Source organism: Limulus polyphemus, unplaced genomic scaffold, assembly GCF_000517525.1.
Source record: "Limulus polyphemus unplaced genomic scaffold, Limulus_polyphemus-2.1.2 Scaffold6703, whole genome shotgun sequence".
Classification (NCBI taxonomy): domain Eukaryota; kingdom Metazoa; phylum Arthropoda; class Merostomata; order Xiphosura; family Limulidae; genus Limulus; species Limulus polyphemus.
In genome coordinates, this window is record NW_013672313.1 from 25,858 (window position 1) to 28,818 (window position 2,961).

The window sequence follows — 2,961 nt, forward strand, 5'->3', positions numbered from 1 at the left end:
TAGAAGTGTGTATACATATATCTGTTATTTAACTGACTACATTAGAAGTGTGTATACATATATCTGTTATTTAACTGACTACATTAGAAGTGTGTATACATATATATGTTATTTAACTGACTACATTAGAAGTGTGTATACATATATATGTTATTTAACTGACTACATTAGAAGTGTGTATACATATATATTATTTTTTAACTGACTACATTAGAAGTGTGTATATCTTAACGCTACAATGTTCCAGGTGGCACCTGCAATGCTGGTAAATCAACTCCTTTTGTTTCCAGTAAAATAATTCATTTGCTGGTGTAACAAGATGCAGAATTTATTAAAGATAGTAAGGTTTTAAGCTAAGTAGATAGACAGTCACTGTACATTCTGCACTGGAGCTAAGACCGGACAGCTACATTTCGTTTAGCGTGTCGGTAGCCATGACAACCGAAGCTAGTTTAGCGTTTTATGTATACGAGTATGCCCGACTACTTCCGAGTTCATAGCCGAAGGGCTCACGTGACAGCGCTATTGCAGCAAATTGTGCTATACTAACGCAAGCGCGGCCCATTCTATTGGTAAGTAGACTCGTAGCTGGAGCATTCATTCTCCAGTCTTACTTGCCATGGACCCCGATCCGGCGGATCCTCCACCTCCGGGTGGATGTTATCTCCTACTGGTGATTGGGGAACCCCACTCTGATGAACATAAAGAACGAATACTCGAAAAAGTCTCTAAAGGTAAGGAAGTCTCTACTTTGTGGTTTTCTAGAACTCAGTAGAAAAATACCCATAAACAGTTTGAAATAAAATATCTGTTTGATTCTGCCAGAGTTCATTTAATTTGTATTTTCTGAAATAATTAAACTTCTTAACAGATGTAAAACTGTTTTAAAACATGCTGAAGCGTTTTGGTCAAAATTGAGGAGTACCGAGGTATACGTAACTCTGGCCAAATGCTGCGCGAAGGATGTTCGATCGAATATTAGGCGGCAGTTGTCTGGGATTACAGCCCACCCGGTTGTAAGGGTTTAATGTAGTAAGCTCTGCTTCTGGGTTATAACACCAACAAATATTACTGACACTGTACTTACTAGAAACTGAAATTTTTTTTATGTTATCTGAGAAAATGAATACATCACAAAAATACGATTTCCTTTGTAATTTCGATAAACTCTGAGCTATTATGCACATTTTAGTATTAAATTAAGGTACTGTAAACGTAAAATATCCCCATATTTTAGTGTTACATTCAGATACTGTAACCGTAAGACATCCCCATATTTTAGTGTTACATTCAGGTACTGTAACCGTAAAACATCCCCATATTTTAGTGTTACATTCAGATACTGTAACCGTAAAACATCCCCATATTTTAGTGTTACATTCAGGTACTGTAACCGTAAAACATCCCCATATTTTAGTGTTACAGAGTTATGTGGTTATAAACGTAATCCCGCAGTGCCTAATTCAACATGGCGTATAATGTAAAAATATTCTAATTACTACTTCTGACTAAAAGCTTAAACTTAAGCTGAAAAATGAAATTTATTAGAGAAGTTGTTCATCTGTTAAGTTATCCCCTGGTGGCCAAATATATAAAATATAAAATCTGCAGTGTGATATCTACATGTACTACTTAGTTAGACAAGAACTATCACAACTTTACATTCGAGAACGAACACTGGGAAAACATTTCAGATGTTATTTATCTAATATTTCGTTGCTGTACAAATCGAAACATCGCGAAAACAATTTAAATGATACTTATCTAATATTTTGTTTTTGTACAAATCTAATATTTCTTCTCTGTATAAACTCATAATTTAATTTAATTGTTTGCATGTTTCGTATAATCGCGCAAGAATACACAAAGGCGATCTGTGTTATAACTGTTTCTAAGTTTAACTGATAGGCTACGTAGAAGGAAGCTAGTCAATAACACCCGATGCTTGGGCTATTATAAACAAATACCACCCGATGCTTGGGCTATCTAAACAAATACCACCCGCCGATTGGACTATTCTAAACAAACACCACCTGCCGCTTGGGCTATTCTAAACAAATACCACCTGCCGCTTGGGCTATTCTAAACAAACACCACCTGCCGCTTGGGCTATTCTAAACAATTACCACCCGCCGCTTGGGCTATTCTAAACAAATACCACCCGCCGCTTAGGCTATTCTAAACAAATACCACCCGCCGCTTAGGCTATTCTAAACAAATACCACCCGCCATTTGGGCTACTCTAAACAAATATCACCCGCCGTTTGGGCTATTCTAAACAAACACCACCTGCCACTTGGGCTATTCTAAACAAATACCACCCGCTGCTTGGGCTATTCTAAACAAATACCACCCGCTGCTTGGGCTATTCTAAACAAATACCACCCGCCGCTTGGGCTATTCTAAACAAATATCACCCGCCGTTTGGGCTACTCTAAACAAATATCACCCGCCGTTTGGGCTACTCTAAACAAATAACAATCACAGGGTGCAGAACATGATTTTGTGACAACGAGGCTCAAACCATGTACATTAGGATTTAGAGTCCGGCACACTAACCACTAAGTCACGTCTGGCCCGTTTTATTAAACATAATAAAGCAACATACATTTGTGCCCTATTTTGTCTAATAGTTAGTCCAAAGCGTTCAAATGTCGCTTTATTCTTTCTCCTCCTTTCAAGAAGTGAAATATGTAATAATTGAAAAAGGCTTTAATCAAGTCTTTACTTATCTGATTTTTTATGTATTTGTACCATCATGCGCAATATTAATTGTTTTTTGTCTGTGTGGTAAAAAATGTTGATTGAAACATAAACTGTTCAAAAACGTTGCAAATCTAAAGTGAGATCAATTAATTTAAAGTGAGATTGATTAATCTAAAATGAGATTGATTAATTTAAAGTGAGATTGATTAATCTAAAATGAGATTGATTAATTTAAAGTGAGATTGATTAATCTAA

General features: G+C 36.3%; 1 protein-coding gene across 1 annotated transcript in view; it reads left to right on the plus strand.

The window, feature by feature from the left end:
• Positions 1 to 587: 587 nt before the first annotated feature.
• The window catches only part of LOC106473987 (microtubule-associated protein futsch-like), a gene marked incomplete at its 3' end in the record, with an annotated part of 22,082 nt that continues 19,708 nt past the window's right edge, over positions 588 to 2,961 (plus strand). The window contains exon 1 of the mRNA XM_022402373.1: positions 588 to 734. Within this exon, the coding sequence (XP_022258081.1) occupies positions 620 to 734 (115 nt within the window). The remainder of the gene's footprint in view (positions 735 to 2,961) is intronic.